General features: G+C 35.9%; 1 protein-coding gene across 4 annotated transcripts in view; it reads left to right on the top strand.

Moving 5' to 3' along the window:
• PHTF2 (putative homeodomain transcription factor 2) overlaps nucleotides 1–14,205 on the top strand; it is a 180,029-nt gene that overhangs the window by 105,763 nt on the left and 60,061 nt on the right. For all 4 annotated transcript variants that reach the window (XM_078154535.1, XM_020984503.2, XM_020984504.2 and 1 more), the window contains 2 exons: nucleotides 6,067–6,136; nucleotides 8,235–8,393. In XM_078154535.1, coding sequence (XP_078010661.1) covers nucleotides 6,067–6,136; nucleotides 8,235–8,393 — 229 coding nt within the window. The remainder of the gene's footprint in view (nucleotides 1–6,066; nucleotides 6,137–8,234; nucleotides 8,394–14,205) is intronic.

Consider the following 14,205-nt stretch of genomic DNA (forward strand, 5'->3'; position numbering starts at 1 on the left):
TGCATGACCTACTTTTTAATAAGCGCTTCAGGTTTTTTTTTTTTGAGGCACTCACCAAAATTGTAATACTTTTTTTAAAAAAAATTGTTGTCTTGAATAATCATGAAAAAAGATTGAACAGGATTTCCTGTATCTGAAACTTCTAGTTATGATTTTAGATGGAACCTAAACAAATTTCATGCATAGGAAATAGAGATCAATGAACCAAAACATACTTTCTAAATTTAAAAGCCATTTTAACTTTAAACTTACTCTTTTAATTTGGCACTTTTATGTTCAGCATGTACCAGGTTCTTTTTATGTATATGTACATACAGATATATATTATTAAATAAAATCATATCTTCTGTAAAAATAGCAATATTAAATTTGTGTATATTCAGGGAAGACTAAACTCCTTTACTGAAAATTGATAACTTATGCTTGATTTTCTATATAAATTAGTAGTTCCTGAATAGTTCCTTCACCATTCCTATTTTAACTGCCTTTACTTTCATTTTCATTTATTTATCACGCAAAGTTTTTTTTGAGCTGTCATTAGTAAGTAGTACCCAAACGTTGTTGACTTATCTAATATTGGCCATCTATATGAATTAGAATTTTTCCAGCTTAAATTAGTCAATCCATCAAATATTTTAAGCATCTACTATGTGCCAGGCACAGTGCTAAGTGCTGAGAATACAAGAAGGGGCAAAAGAGTACTTGTCCTCAAGAAGCTCACAATCTAATGAGAGATACAACAATTACACAAGTTGTATAAACAAGCTATATATAGGACAAATAGGAAATAGGGAAGGCGTTAGAATCAAGGGGTCTAGAAAGGCTTCCTGTGGAAGATAGGACTTATTTGGGACTTGAAGGAAACCAGGAAGGCCAGTAGGCAGAGTTAAGGAGGCAGAATATTGCACTCATAGAGGATACCAAAGAAAATGATTGGAGCCAAGAGGTGGAGGGCATCTATGGGGCATGGGGGCTAGAGTGCCAGGCCTAGAATGAGGAAGACTCATCTTCAAATCCAGCTTACAAAACTATGTGGTCCTGGGCATTCAACCCTGTTTACCTCAGTTTCCTCATTTGTAAAAATAAGCAGGAGAAGGAAATGGCAAACTGTTCCTGTTTCTTTGCCAAGAAAAAACCAAAAGGGGTCATGAAGAGTTGGATTCAGCTGAAAATGACTAAACAACGAAAGAGATAGACTGTCTTTTATTTGTGGAACAGCAAGATGGCAAGAGTCACTGGATCAAGGAGTAAGATGTAGGAAGAGTGGGTACTTGACAGGAAGGGAGACAAGGTTATAAAGTGATTAGAATGCTAAACAGAGGATTTTGTATTTGATCCAGTAGGTGATAAGGAGCCACTGGAGTTTACCTAATTTGGGGGGGAGGGGCATGGCATTTTGTGTGTGACCTGCACTTCAGGAACATCACTCTGGTGGCTGAATTGTATTGTATTGAATTGGATTGGAATGATGAGAAACTCAAGGCAGGCAGGCAGACATACCAGCAGGCTATTGCAGTAGTCATGTGTACTAATTGAGTGTATTTAAATTGAAATGAGATCTTATGTTCTCATTTTATAAAAATTTATCATTTATTCAGAATATGGATGATCCATCAGTGAAATTTTTAAAAATCTTTTTAAAACTCTTACAGGATTCTATTAGATTGACTTGCAAAAAAGATGGAAGAGCACTGGACATGGAGTCAAGACGACCCAGTTCAAATCCATCCTCAAACAATTTTGCTAGTTGTGTGATCCTGGGCGAATCATTTAACCACTGCTTCAGTTACCTTAACTATAAAATGGGGATAACAGTAATTAATACCTCTCTCCCAGGGTTGTTGTGAGGATCAAATGAGATAATATTTGTGAAGTACTTAGCACAGTGCCTTGTACAGAGTAGGTGCTCATTAAATTCTTCTTCCCTTCCCTATCCCTGCCTCCCAAGAAAAAAGGCATCTGGATGTGTGAAATAATTTTAGGTTAAAAAGGAAATTTTGGAGCAAAATACAGGACATTAAAGCCTGTTTACATACTAAAAAATTGCCACACATAATAAGCTTTTTATGTTGTTGTTCAGTCATTCCTGACTTAGTATGACCCTTAAAGGGGTTTTGTTGTCAGAGGTACTGGCACGGTTTACCATTTCTTTTTCCAATGGACTAAGGCAAACAGAGGTTAGGTGCCTTGCCCAGGATCCTACATCTACTGAATGTCCAAATTTGAACCCAGGTCTTCCTGATTCCAAGCCCGGTGCTTTATCCAGTGAGCTGTCTAGCTGCCCAGCATTTTGTATACAGACATAATTTCATGCCAAATAATTTAAAGGTGAACATCGTGTCAAGGAATTTAGAGGGGAGCTGGCATTAGCATTTATGCCGTACTTCTGTAGATCACATCTTGGAAAGACTTCAGTATCTTAAAGATCCATGTGTCATCCAAATCATTTTGTTTAATTTTGTTAAAATGACTGCAGCTTCAGACATCACATTTCTAAAATGTACCTCAAGTTCAGTTCAGCAATAATTGTTTAAGCATCTACTTTGTGCAAGGTTACTATGCTAATAATGCTGGGCATATAAAAAGACAATGAAAAAGCCCCTACCTTCAAGTTGTTTACATTCTGTTTAGCAATGAATAAGACCTTTAAAACAGCTTTTAACTTAGAAGAAACAGCGTAATGTTTTTGACCACACAATGTAGAGCTGGAATGGAACCTAAGAGATCATCTAATCCAACCCTCTCATTTCACTGATGAGGAACCTGAGACCTGCAGAGGTTAACTGACTTGCCTCATTTCTCATTGGTAAAAAGCATCAGAATTTGTTTTCAAAAGAAGTCTGCTACCTCCAAATTCAGTGCTATTTTTGCCATTCTATCTCACATACATATATTTCAGCTGAGAAAGATATTTTTATCTTGAAGTATACTTTGTAGAGTACATTGTGAGGCAGAACAGAAATGGCTCCATCCATTTACTGACTGAAGTGATCCTGTGACTCCTCTCCTTCTTCCTTCAAGGATTTAAGCTTGAGCATTGGTTCCTTCAGCAAGTTGTTCATCTGTTAGTCATAGTTATGTCAAGAATGAGGGCTGGAATTTGAAACTAGGCCTAAAGGACTATAAAACCATGCTTGCCTTTTGACCCAGCAATACCACTGCTAGATCTGTATCCGAAAGAGATTTTAAAAAAAGAGGTGGGGAAGACCTATATGTAAAAAGAATATTATAGCAACTCTTTGTGGTAGCAAAGAATTGGAAATTGAGGGGATACCTGTCATTTGGGGAATGGCTAAATAAATTGTTGTATAAAATTGTGATGGAATACTATTGTGCTGTAAGAAATGATGAGCAGGATGGTTTCAGAAAAACCTGGAAAGATTGATGAACTGATGCGAAATGAATTGAGCAGAACCCAGGAGAACATTGTACATAGTAATAACGATGTGGTACAGTGATCAGTTGTGAATGACTTAGCTGTTCTCAGTAATACAATGACAGAGAATAATTCTGCAGGACCTGTGATAGAAAATGCTATCCACCTGCAGGGAAAGAACTAATGGAGTCAGAATGCATTTCTTCCTTCCTTCCTTCCTTCCTCTTCCTTCCTTCCTTCCTTCCTTCCTCCCTCCCTCCCTCCCTCCCTCCCTTCCTTCCTTCCTTCGTTTTCTTTCACAGCATGACTAATAACAGAAATATGTTTTGCATGACTGCATATGTATAACAAACACCAAATTGCTTATCTTTTAAGTGAGGAGGAAGGGGAGGAAGAAATGGCAAAAATTTAGAACTCAAAATTTTAAAAATGAGTGTTAAAAATTGTTCTTACATGTAATTGGGGAAAAAATAAAATTTAATTAAAAACAAAAAAGAGTGAGGGCTGGGCTGCCTGTGGCCTTTGCCATCGGAGGGGGTGGGGGGAGATCTCCTTACATAGAATCTTGCTCCCCCACTGGTCAGTCAGTCAACTAGCTTTTATTAAGTGCCTACTGTGTACACTATACTAAGCGCTGGGGATACAAAGAAAAGCAAAAAATAACCCCTGTTCTCGAGGATCTTACAGTTTAATGGAAGAAACAAAATGCAAACAACTGTGTACAAATAAGATGTATACAGCATAAATTAAGGACAGCCTCAGAGGGAAGGCACTAAGATTAAAGGAGGACCAGGAACAGTTTTTGCAGAAGGTGGGCCTTGAGCTGAGACTTGAAAGAAGCTGGGACAGTGAATTAAAAAAACTTCCAAAATAATCTTCTTGAAATCATGTCACCCCTCTCTTCAAGAAGCATTAGTGCAGGGGTTCTTTACCTGGCATCCATGAATTTGTTTTTTTTAAAAAAAGCTTTGACAACTGTGTTTGAATGTAATTGGTTCCTTCTTAATCCCATATATTTTATTTCATGCATTTAAAAACATTCTGAGAAGCAATGCAGTATGATTAACCATCCTGCCAAAGGCGTGCTTTTCTCTTGCGCACGCACGCATGCGCGCGCGCGCGCACACACACACACACACACACACACACACACACACACACACACACGAACCCCTGCTTTAGTAGTTCCTTGTTGACTTTAGGATGAATCCATTCTAGTCCAACAAGCAGTTATTAAATACTGTGTACAGTGAGTTCTGGGAATAAATAGACTAACAAAAAGAAAACAGTTCCTACTGTAAAGGATGTTTGATTGTATTGGGGGTTTACAGTGTATAAACAGAGAAATATGTCCATAATAATTTGAGGAAGAAGGAGAGAACACTAACAATTAAAGGGGACCAAAAAAGGGCTTCTTGTTGATGGCGCGTTAACTGAGCTTTGAAGAAAGCTAGGGATTCTAAAAGATGACAGTGAAGAAGGAACATATTTTAGGCATGGAGAGGACAGTGTATTTAAAGACAGCTAGGCAGGGAGATGGAGTGTTAAGTTTGTTTGGGGAACCACAAGTAGGCCAGTTGAGCTGAGATATATAAAATAAATCTGGAAAGCTAAACGGAAGCTAGATTGTAAAAGCAGCTAAGTGGCACAGCGGAGAGCAGTGGACTTGGAGTCAAGAACACCTGAGTTCAAATCCAGTTGTAGATACTTTCTAGCTGTGTGACCTTGGGCAAGTCACATAATCTAACTCAATTTCTTCAATTGTAAAATGAGGATAATAATAACACTTAACTCTCAGGGTTTTTGTAAGGATCAAATGAGACAATATTTGTAAAGCACTTATTACAATGCCTGGTGCATAATAAATGCTATATAAATGTTAACTATTATTATAATTATTACCAAGTCAATAAGTTTGAATTTTATCTTAGAAGCAATAGCATCAGTCACTGCAGGTTCATGAGGGAAGGGAGTGACATGGCCAGACTTGTACTTGAGGAGGATTATTTGTCAGGTATTTGGAAAGTGAAATTAGACATTGGAAAGACTGGAAGTTTAAAGTCCAATGAGGAGGCTATTGGAAGAGTTTAGATAGGAAGTGATGAGGGCTTCCTTCAGCCACATTTACAGATTTATTTAATTGATTCTCTTTCATGAGTTATATTTCCAGCCAAATTCTCCTTCTTGCTGTTCCCCTGAACTTGGCCCATCTCCATGCCTGTTCATAGTCTATCTTCCCATTCCTAAAATGTACTCCTACCTCACCTCCACTTCCTAGAATCCCTAGCTTCCTTTAAGGCTCATGTGACGAATCCCCTCCTACAAGAAACATTTCTTGATATCCTTGTTATTAAGCTCTTCTTTCTTAAATTGCTTTGTATTAGTTTACCTAATTACATGTACTCCCCCAAGAAACAGACTTCTTGAAGGCCTTTTTTTCAATTTGTATTTTGTGTCCCATCAAACAGTGCATATGTTTGAGTAGTAAACATATAATTGAGTAATAAAATTTTTAAAAATCTGTTTCATTACATTTTAAGCAAAAATGCCAAGTATATTCTATGTTGAGTTTCTGTATATTAGGTCATTAGAAATTTAATGGAAAAATATATATTTCTGTTATGTTGGATTTAACTTTTTCATATTTCTTATATTTCATGTTTTCATGTTTCTTATAATATATTTCATAGGGGTTGAGAAATAAACCAAAGAAAACAGCACATGTGAAGCCTGACCTCATAGATGTTGATCTTGTAAGAGGTGAGTATTGGATAGGAACTTTAGGTGATTATAGCATTTGATTCATATAAAATAACTTTAAATATAAAATTAGAATCTAAGAATGGGACCAGTTTTTTTCTGCCCCAGATTTAAAGAGGATTATTTTAGCAATTGTAGTCACCAGCCTATAAGTGAAGACTAGATTTTCTGATACTGAAATGTCATTATGAATTTGTCAAAAAAAATTATTTGTGATCCAGAACAATCAGTCTGTAAATATTTGTCACTACATTCAAGGTCCTTTTCAAAGCATTGTGAGAAATAAAAATAAGGTAGATGTATCTCTACTTGTAAGAATCTTAGAATCTGTGTAGGGAGATAAAACAAAAACATATGAAATGTTAACAGTGCAGAACATCTGATGTATTGAATATGTGACAGTAATGAATGTTTTAGGAATTTAAAAAAGAGAAAGATACTTTTTGGCCAGAGTAGTCAGAGAAGACTTCACAGAGGAGTTGGGACTTGAAGTAGACCTTGACAAATAGGATTTTACAAAGAGAGGGAGAATGGCATTCTGAGTGACAGGAAATGACAAAGATGTGAAAATGGGATTGAACAAAATATGTTTTAAAGGAAAGTGAGTATGTTACCCTGGAATAAATACATATATAACATGCCAAGACTATTACTAGTTTTTAATTCTTTCCCTTCTTCTTTAAGTAAATTGAATCCTGGGTTCAGAGGATAAGCTCTGATAGATCTTACCAAATTGGGAAGGCCCAGTGATGGATATTAGTTCTTTAATCCAAACCTAGATAAATGCAGAGAGTATCATCACTAGGGTAGCTTCAGAATGATGAATTTTTCAGCCATAGGGATACTTAAAGACCATCAACTAAATATTCGTTTGTTGGTGGAGGGGACTTCCCACGAAGACAAAGTCACGTTCCTGTTGTACTGACACTTTTGTACCACTGAAGCTGATTTTTCTCTTGTTTTTGTATTTAGTTTGACTTCAGATTGTACTTTTCCCCCTTTATTTTATCTCTTTGTTTTTTGTCTCTTCATCTCAATCCTTCATATCATCTTGTTAAATTTCATTTCAACTCATATTATTTCCTAGTGAAGGACAGTGAACCCTCTGAGAACACTAGCAGTTCTGTTTTATATATTTTTTCTTAATCTTGTTGCTTAGATAATGATATACCTTCATGGTTTTTTTGCATTTGGTTTAATAGGTGTACATAGTAAATATAAAGAAAGAAATTCAGGAAGCAGTTATAGAAAATATGGCAAATTTAGGAAGGAAGAGAATTTAAAAGTAGAATAACACAAGTATAGAAAGTAAAGGGATTAAAATACACATGCATACACAGATATATAAAGGATAAAAAAGTAGAATAAATAAAAGCATTTAAATACAATTATTTCTTTCTCTCCTGCATTAAAATTGTTCCAAGAGGTAGTACAGTACATACATCCAAAATCAAATTTTGTTTAACAGAACACAATAATATTTGTTTATATAAAGAATTCAAATGGTATCTCAGAAGGATGGAAAATTTATTAGACTTTCTTTTATATTTGTAAAAATGTGGGGGAAAATTTCTGTACTTATTTAAAATTACCCATATGAAAATGCATATGGCAGTTTGGTTATATAATGTAAAATAGTTCAAATACATCTAGAGATCCATGCTTAATTGGTGTGGATACTTTCGTTATTGATTTCAGTCACAAACCTTTCAAGTATACCAGTGCTTCAGGCATTGGTGGAGCAAAAAAAAAAAAATCTATCCATCCACCTATCTGGATGTCTTTCTGTCTATTCTGTCTGATCTTCATACTCTCCATATCAGCTTGTAAGGCTCATCTCCAAATTCACCTAGTTTGGTCTTCGTGAAAAAGTCACTCACTCATTCCATCACTGGGCCTTGTCCTTTTCTAGTTTGATAGGCTGTGTCAGATGTGTCATTGGTGGTCACCTCTTAAACCATGAAAAGACATCTGAATAGTATTTTAGTGATGGGAAATATTTGGAGGGGGAAAAATCTTAAATTGTTTTCTAAAACTTTAATTGCATTTTACAGATAAAATGATTAGATATGTGCACTTTGCCTTTTTGTCTCTCCAGGATCTGCATTTGCTAAGGCAAAACCTGAGAGTCCTTGGACTTCCCTAACAAGAAAGGGAATTGTTCGAGTTGTGTTTTTCCCCTTTTTCTTCAGGTGGTGGTTACAAGTAACTTCAAAGGTCATCTTTTTCTGGCTACTTGTCCTTTACCTCCTTCAAGGTATGAACAAATGACAAGAATCTTTATAGTTCTAAACATGTTTTTCAGGATATTTTAAATACCGTATCTTTATTTTATACATATTAATATTAAACCATGTCTTTTAATTAGTCCAGCTACAAAACCAGTTTAATGCTTTGTGTGAAAAGCAAGATCATTATTTTCAAGTTAAAATTTAATGAAATGTTGAATATATGAATAGATGAGAGAAAATAGAAATTAGAAAAATAGGGAGTCAGGTAGAAAGAAGGTCTCTTTAAAGTCATCTTCCATAACAATAATCTACTTTTATGGAACTCAGACCATACTTATCTCATTGAAGTAAGTTCTTGATACCTTAGAGATGATTTATCCCCAGTGTACATCATACATTGTCCCATACAGAGAACATTGTCTTGAGCTATTAGTTAGTTCCTCATTTTAACTGTAAGAACTAGATGGTGATTGTAGAGGCCTTCAGGTCTTCTTCAATGATGAAACACCTTTATGTTAGGAATATTTTACATTTTTGTTTATTTCTCTAGTATTTAACATATTTTATTCAAATTTTATTTGACTAAATAAATTTTCTACTTCTGAGTTTGTCCATAAACATGTTGTAATAAAATTTTGAAGATTGCATGATTATTAAATTATGACTCAGCAGATTTGAGGTATCAGGTCACCACGCTCTTTAGTTTCATCCTGGTGCCTGTTATTTTTATTATGCTCTCACCAGTAGGATATCTGTCTTCTCTGTTCTTCTGGTTCATATACATTAGAGTTTTATTACTGTAATAAAAAGAATTACAAGCAGAAATAGGAGCTAACTCAGGACTTCTGAACCATCATTGTCCCTCTTTCAGTTGAGATCTAGTCTTTAGCCTCTGACCATTTTTACTTTGCTTCTTTGATCCTTCAAGATGCTCTTTATTATGCCAATTTTTAGATCAGCCTGAAATATGCCATGGCCAAATGTTGCCTCTTCTTCTCTTGCTCCCCCATCCCCAATTATATATATATGAATGCTATATATACTATATATAATGTTATATATATAGTATATATGTATACTTTTTTCTAAAAGGCTGAAAAATGATATTTTATGTTTATTGGCTAGTTTCTAGATGCAAAGTGAATTGTTTGAGCCCTGATTTAAATGATGTAGTAGTGGAACTTGAAGGAAAACATACATCTTTTTAAAAAGCCATATTTTTCTTCATACTAGTATGTTCATGAAGTCAAGAAATGCAGTCTTAGCTTTGGGTTTACACACACACACACACACACACACACACACACACACACACGTGCCTTACTTAACAGCTTTCTTAGTTCTTTCTCATTATTGTTATGAAATGTTTCCTGAGTATATACCACATTTTTATGTTTATGTGGCAAACACTTTCTGTTATAACAAACATTTATTCTAACATGGGCATATAGAATAAAAATATGCTTAATTACTGTTATTATGACCCTTGAATACCAAAATTCAGTGCATTTTATTTTACTCAAAGAATTGTGACATTTTAGAACTGCAAAGAATGTCAAAGATCATCTAGCCATGATCATTTTTTTAAAAGATGAAATACACAACATGACTAATGTGGAAATAAGTTTAATATGATTGTACGTGTATAAACCATATCAGATTGCTTGCCATCTTGGGGAAGAGACAGGGAAGGGAGAAAAAAATTTGGAACTCAAAATCTTATGAAAGTGAATGTTGAAAACTGGGGGAAAAAAAAGGAAACTAAAAAAATAGCAAGATGAAATATATATGTGTATATATGTATACATATACCCACATATATGTATGTAAAAATTGTATACAATATTCTCTGCCCATAGTGCTCCCATCTCTGCAAAGCAGAAGATAAGGTGGCTTTTCTTTGAGTCCAAATTTGGTCATTAAAATTTCCCAGCATTCACTTAAAAATAGATAAAATAATGGGCCCAGAAAGATCACAGAGCCTTTCCAGTTGTATAACCTAGTTAGTAGAAGAGCCAAGTTTAAAACAGCATCCTTACTATAGTCTTTTCAGAATATCACAGCTGTTTGAAACTGTAGATAAAATTACAGTCTTAAACAATAAGATATTCATCTAAAAAGCCTCTTAGGTGTTTGCTTATAGAGTTCACTACCATAAAAGCCCTAAGGAAATTCTCTCCACATTGTACTGTGTCTCAGTTAAAATTTAACAAAAGAGTAAACTGAGGCAAATCTCTGCACAAGATAACATTTATTAGCAGAGGCATGCTGCTTGTCAATAAATGGGTTATTGAATTGCCTCCATTTATGCCAAAGACCCTGAGCAAAAGGACAGTTCCCTTATATAGGGAGTACAGAACAGGGTAGATGACATCATGGAATTGAGGACAACATGATTGGTTGGTGATGGGGGCTAGCAATGATGCTCCTTTTTCTCTCATGAGACTAAGAAATGCCAGTTATTTGAGTCCAGGTTCAAGGTCAAAAGATAACAGAGTAGACCTTTTTTTTTTTTATTTTTTTTGGCTAGGCAGTGGGGTTAAGTGACTTGCCCAAGGGTCACACAGCTGGTCAATGTCAAGTGATTGGTTTGAGGCCAGATTTGAACTCAGGTCCTCCTGACTTCAGGGCCAGTGCTCTATCCACTGCACCATCTAGCTGCCCTGGCGTAGGCCTTTTTGGATAGCAAACCAGACATCCTTGAAGGATGACTTTGTGGGATAAAGATGTTAGGCCCAGCTCCCTTGCTTGCATACACATTCCCCAAGGTCATTTAAATTCCTTGAGGCAAGGAGAGCTGGATTTTTAAATTGAACCCATTGCAAGGTAGCTGAACTCTAAACTGTATTAAGAGACAAAGAACCATAACTTGAGTAGTTATGGGACAAAATCAGTTAATTATAAAAAAGGATCAGTAAGAAAATTATATAAGATCTATCTTAATCTCAACTGGTAGTGTTTGTTGTTTTTAAGGTGTAAAACAGAAAGGAAGACCATGGTAAACAAACTTACACATTTTGGTTATAGAAGTCAGCCTAAATTCATGTTTGATCTGTTTAGTCCTAAGGGTTGCTATGTATTAGGATTTTGCCTGAACACCAGGGAAATTTAGCCCTGAAACAGCCTTTGCCTTAGAAATTATGAACTATATCATTTAAGGTATGTCTCAGGTACTACTACTCAGGTAGTAACTTGGATATCATTTCCAAAGTGAGAGTCATTCAGATGTATAATTTGGAACCTTAAAATGATTTTAAATTCCCTTCTGCAAAAATCTTTATGTTATGTGGGCTCCATGTAACAGATATTGCCCCTCTTTGAAAGGCAGAATGTGTCATGATAGGAAATTGTTTAGTCATTTCAGTCATGTCCAGCTCTTTGTGATCCCATTTGGGTTTTTGATTTTTTTGGCAAAGATACTGGATTGGTTTGCCATTTTCTTCTCCAGCTTATTTTTACAGATGAGGAAACTGAGAAAAATAGGGTTAATTGACATGCCTAGGGCCACACAGTTAGTAAGTGTCTGAGGCCAGATTTGAACTCAAGGAGGCAAGTTCTTCAGACTCCAGAGTTGGCACTCTATCCTGTGCCTCTGTGATATGAAATCAGACTTTTAATCTGGAACTCAGGATTTTAAAACATTAATGTTAAAAATTGCTCTTACATGTAATTGGAAAAACTTAAAAAATTTTTCATTTCTGGGGGCCAAGGTGGTGGAGTAAGCAGTATATCACTGTAACTCTTCTATATTCACCACCAAAAGTAATGAAAGAGTGCCCCCAAACAAATCCTAGAACAGCAGACCCAGTAAAAAAAATGGGGTGAAACAATCTTTTAGCCCAAGAAACTTGTAATATCAGCAAGAAAGGTCTGTCTCACTTGAGTGAAAGGGGAGCTCAGTCCAGGATAGGAAGCATCCCAGCAAGCCAGCAGCAAGCCCCACCTCAGCAAAACAGTGGGAGATCCTGAGCCCAAGGTAGTACAGCAGGTAAAAGCCAACACCAGGACCCCCTACCCCTTATATGCCTCAGCATAACCAGGGGAATGGGCAGACTAGCTCTGAGAAGTGCCAGATACGTAAGCGTAACCACAGGCAAATAGGCAACCTACAGTGGCCAGACCACTGTAGTTATTCAATGAAATAGAAGAATTTCAGGCTTTTGTAAGAAGACCAGAATTGAACAAAAAAATTGATCTCCAATATCAAGACCCAAGAAAAGCCTAAAAAGTAAAAGAAAACACAAGAGATTCAGTGGAGCTAAACTGTTTACATCCCTACAGTGGAAGGACTGAAAACTTACAGGTCCCTAGAAGTATTTCTGAAAACAGCTACTCAAACTCCCTGAAACTTGGGACAGTGTGCCTTCCACCCTGGAAGCAAAGCCCTACTTTTAACAAAGGAGAAAATATTGCAAGCAGCCAGAAAGAAACAATTCAAGTATTGTGGAGCCACATTCAGGAGTACACAAGATTTAGCAGCTTTTACATTAAAGGATCAGAAGGCTTAGAATATGATATTCCAGAGGGCAAAGGAGCTAGGATTATAACTAAGAATCATCTACCTAGAAAAACTGAGTATAATCCTTCCAGGGAAAAAATGGATATTTAATGAGATAAAGGACTTTGAAGCATTCTTGATGAAAAGACCAGAGCTGAATAGAAAATTTGACTTTCAAATACAAGACTCAAGAGAAGCATGAAAAGGTAAATAGGAAAGTGAAATCATCAGGGACTTAATAAGGTTAAACTACTTACATTCCTACATGGGGGGAGATGATGTTTGTAACTCATAAGACCTTTCTCATTATTAGGGTAGTTAGAAGGAATATATTTAGACAGAGGTCACAGTTGTGAGTTGAATATAAAGAGATGATATCTAAAAAATAAAATTAAGGGTGAGCTGGGAGAAAGGGAGAGGTAGAAGGGGGTAAATTATCTCATATAAAAGAGACAAGAAGACACTTTTTTACAGTAGAGGTGAAGATGGGGGATGGTGAGGGGAGTGAGTGAACCTTACTCTCATTAGAATTGGCTGAAAAAGGGAATAACATACACACTCAATTGGGTATAGAAATCTATCTTACCCTATGGGAAAGTAGGAGGGGAAGGGGATAAAGAAGGTGGGGTGTGATAGAAGGGAAGGCAGATTGGGGGTAGTCAGAAGCAAAACACTTTTGAGGAGGGACAGGGTGAAAAAAGAGAGAATAGAATAAACAGCAGGGGGAATAGGATGGAGGGAAATACAGTTAGCAGTAGTAACTGTAAAAAACATTTTGAAGCAAATTTCTCTGATAAAGTCCTCATTTCTCAAATATATAGAGAACTGAGTCAAATTTGTAAAAGTAATTCCCCATTCCCTGATTAGTAATGATAAAAAGAAAAGTTTTCAGATGAAGTAACAAAAGCTATCTATAGCCATATGAAAAAATACTCTAGCTCCCTAATGGTTAAAGAAATGCAAATTAAAACAATTCTGAGATAAGACCTCATACCTATTAGATTGGCTAATGAGACAGAAAAGGTGAAAGACAAATGTTGGAGGAGATGTGGGGGAAATGAGACTTTAATGCACTGGTGGAGTTGTGAACTGATTCAACCATTTCTGTAAAACAGTTTGGAACTATGCCCAAAGGGCCATAAAACCATGCATACCCTTAGAGCTAATAGTACCACTGCTGTGTCTGTATCCCAAAAGAGATAAAAAACAAAAAGGAAAAGGGCATATATGTACAAAAATATTTATAGCAGCTCTTTTTTGGGGGTAAAGAATTAGAAGTTGAGGGAATGCCCATAAATTGGGGAATGGCTGAACAAGCTGTGTGGTATGTGATTATGACG

Source organism: Phascolarctos cinereus, unplaced genomic scaffold (assembly GCF_003287225.1).
Source record: "Phascolarctos cinereus isolate Bilbo 61053 unplaced genomic scaffold, phaCin_HiC Scaffold_1;HRSCAF=81, whole genome shotgun sequence".
Lineage (NCBI taxonomy): Eukaryota > Metazoa > Chordata > Mammalia > Diprotodontia > Phascolarctidae > Phascolarctos > Phascolarctos cinereus.